Below are 3,205 nucleotides of genomic sequence, written 5' to 3'. Positions count from 1 at the left end.
TCGTTAACTGCTTTCCCTAACTACCTTACTTATGTGATATGTTGTTTACGTTGTAATAGTAACTACTTTTTGAAATGAAACCATTCATAGAATATAAACTAGTACAATCCAATCCAAATGGAGCATAAACTAGTCGAAGTCCTAAAACGTTGCAAGAGCCTTAGAGAGTTGAAGCAAACCCACCTTCAGATTCTCGTCCATGGCCTCCAACACTGTAACTTCACGCTTCCCAAGATCCTCTCTCTCTTATCTCAACTTGGCTTCACTGATTACGCTTTCGGGCTATTCCGAAGCTGTCGTTTTCCTAATGTTGTCACCTACAATACACTCATAAAATTATGCTCTAAAGAGAAAAAGAAGGACCCTTTTGATGATGCTTTGCGTGTTTATTCTCAGATGAAGGCGTTTGGAATTGCACCTAATGATTTCACGTTCACTCTGCTTCTTAGGTGTTTTGAGTCTTTTCTTGAGGAAGAGGGCCTTAAATATGGTGAAGTTGTTCATGGTGATATTGTGAAACTGGGTTATTGTTCTAGTGTCTTTGTTCAGAACACCCTTTTGGATTTATATGCTAAGAGCGGCGGGAAATTGGACTCAGCTTGTCGGGTGTTTGATGAAATGCCTGAAAGAGATGTCGTCTCGTGGAATTCGATAATTACATCTTACATGGCTCGCGGAGAGGTGGAACTGGCATTAAGGCTGTTTGAATCCATGACGGAGAAGAGCATTGTGACGTGGAATTCTGTTGTTTCCGGGCTTTCCAAAGCTGGAAACATGGAATTGGCTCTTTCAGTTTTTCAGAGAATGCCCGAAAGAAACAAGGTTTCGTGGAACTCCTTGATATCAGGGTATATACGTTTGGGCGATATGAAGTCTGCGCAGCGCGTGTTTGATGACGTGCCAGAAAAAACTGTGGTAGCTTGGACGGCCATGGTCTCGGGATACACAACCATTGGTGATCTTGCATTTGCCAGGAACATATTTGATCGGATGCCAGTTAAAAATGTTGTATCATGGAATGTTATGATTGCAGGTTATGTTCATAATCACATGTTTGATCAAGCTCTTCATATGTTTAGTCAGATGTTAATAGACGGCAAGTGCAAGCCTGATGAGACAACTTTGGTCAGCATACTGTCTGCCTGTTCTCACTTGGGATCTCTTGAGCATGGAAAATGGGTAGATTCTTATATTAAGAGAAATAATTTTGGCTTGTCTATACCCTTGGGCAATGCTTTAATGGATATGTTTGCAAAGTGTGGTGACATGGAAAATGCAAAAACAGTTTTCCATAATATGCCCAACAGATGCATAATCACATGGACAACGATGGTTTCGGGTCTTGCTGTTAATGGAGAGTGTAGAGAAGCCTTAAATCTCTTTGGTGCAATGTGTTCTAAAGGGGTTAAGCCTGATGATGTCATCTTCATTGCAGTTCTGTCAGCTTGCATGCATGGAGGACTTGTGGAAGATGGTAAAAGGATATTTTTCCGAATGGTGCACAAGTTTGGCATAGAGCCTCGGATTGAGCATTACGGCTGCATGGTTGACCTTTTGGGAAGATCGGGGAAGTTAGAAGAAGCAGTCGGGTTTGTAGAAAGCATGCATTTGGAGCCAAATGCTGTTATTTGGGCTACACTTTTAGCTTCGTGTAAGATTCATGGCAATGAAAATTTGTTAGAGTCCATAACGAAAAGGATTATTGAACAGGAGCCTTCGAACCCAAGCTACTTAACCCTGATTTCAAATATGAGCGCATCAGTTGGGCGGTGGCGAGATGCCTTGACCTATAGAATGGCCATGAGACAGCAGGGAGTAGAAAAGGTCCCTGGTTGTAGTTCAATCCAAATAGGGAATAAGGTCCATGAGTTTCTGGCCAGAGATACAAGGCACGAGAGAAGGAAGGATATTTACAAAATTCTGCGTTGTCTAAACAGACACTTTGACGCAGGGCATGTCGAAACATAATGATAGGCAATGTGGTCAGTGTTCTCCGTGGATCACCATCTCGCAAACCCAACATTGCTTTAATGATTGATGAACAGATAATTGAATGGTTGATTGAAGTAAAGGTCATGTGAAAAAGCATCCTTGACTATGCTTTTAAAGAAGGAGAGTCCATTTTGTATTTCTTACAAAAAATGACAAGGCACTTTGGCTCTTGGATACATTGTACATGATAAAGACATCTAGCTTAAGCAAATTAAGAAGTTAATCTGCAAAAAATAAGTGTGGTTATTTTTGGCAGTTGTTTCTCATCTTCTAGAGATTGGGGGAATGGTCACCATTTTTGGAAATTAGTAGACTCTGAGAGACGATACCATAAGAGCACTTTGGTACGTACCGGAGCATAGGATTTTGCGCGAAAGCAACCAGTCGGAGTTGTTTGACATTTGTTTTTGAAGGTGAAATAACTATACTACACTACATCAGCATGCTAGGATTGATCTATTTGGTGTAATTGGCCTTCAATATCCGATTGAATTGCTTCACATTTTTGCTTGTTCCTTATACTGTGAAAGGGTTAGTTTTGTACAGTTTGGATTTGAGAAGGAGAATTCTTAATTTATGCTTTGAATGACAATAACAAAACTCGGTTCTGATATTCCTTCTTTTTCTCCTTTCATTCAGTGACTGTCAATCAGAAGATGATCAAACGATATACAGTATTATTGTTTCTACTATAAATTTTATATCTATTCACCTACTGTTGCTTGCAACAAGTGAAAAACGTTGTTATAAAATGTTAGAAAGTGCAGAAAACGAGTAATTGAATTGAAAGTCTGGGGAATGGAATTACATGGGACAAAACATGATTTTCAAAACATTATTCTCTCTCGAAAGGTGCTTACATCTAGGGCTGACAAAATTATCCATTGTAATTGGATAACCAATTTAATCCAATGTAATTTAATGTAAGTTGGATTGGACTTTTTTTTCAGCTTTTAATTAAGAAATCCAATCATATTGTGTACAGGTATGTATTTTTTAGTATAGTAATTAATGTTGTAGTTACTATAAGAATTCAACATAAAAATGTGTTTTTCTTTCGTAATTCTTACTGAGTATGGATTATATAGATTTAACGTAGTTGTTTGAATGAAGACATATGATTTAAAATAATAGTTTTTTAGTTTGTTTTACTTTTTTAATCATTATTTTTGAAAAGTTCTTAGGCCTCGTTTATTTCACCGATTCGAGTTTA

General features: G+C 38.2%; 1 protein-coding gene across 1 annotated transcript; it reads left to right on the top strand.

Annotated features, from left to right (window-relative positions):
* The first annotated feature begins 117 nt into the window (after positions 1-117).
* LOC21385303 (pentatricopeptide repeat-containing protein At3g29230) lies at positions 118-1,968 on the top strand. Its single transcript, XM_010103617.1, has one exon. It carries the CDS (start codon positions 118-120, stop codon positions 1,966-1,968), a length of 1,851 nt encoding a protein of 616 aa, XP_010101919.1.
* Positions 1,969-3,205: the final 1,237 nt, after the last annotated feature.

Source organism: Morus notabilis, unplaced genomic scaffold (genome assembly GCF_000414095.1).
Source record: "Morus notabilis unplaced genomic scaffold, ASM41409v2 Scaffold1501, whole genome shotgun sequence".
Lineage (NCBI taxonomy): Eukaryota > Viridiplantae > Streptophyta > Magnoliopsida > Rosales > Moraceae > Morus > Morus notabilis.
This window is presented reverse-complemented; position numbering and strand designations above follow the sequence as displayed.

What these genes read in the sequence shown, in the direction of transcription:
- LOC21385303 (XM_010103617.1), top strand. Translation starts at nt 118, where the DNA reads ATGGAGCATAAACTAGTCGAAGTCCTAAAACGTTGCAAGAGCCTTAGA.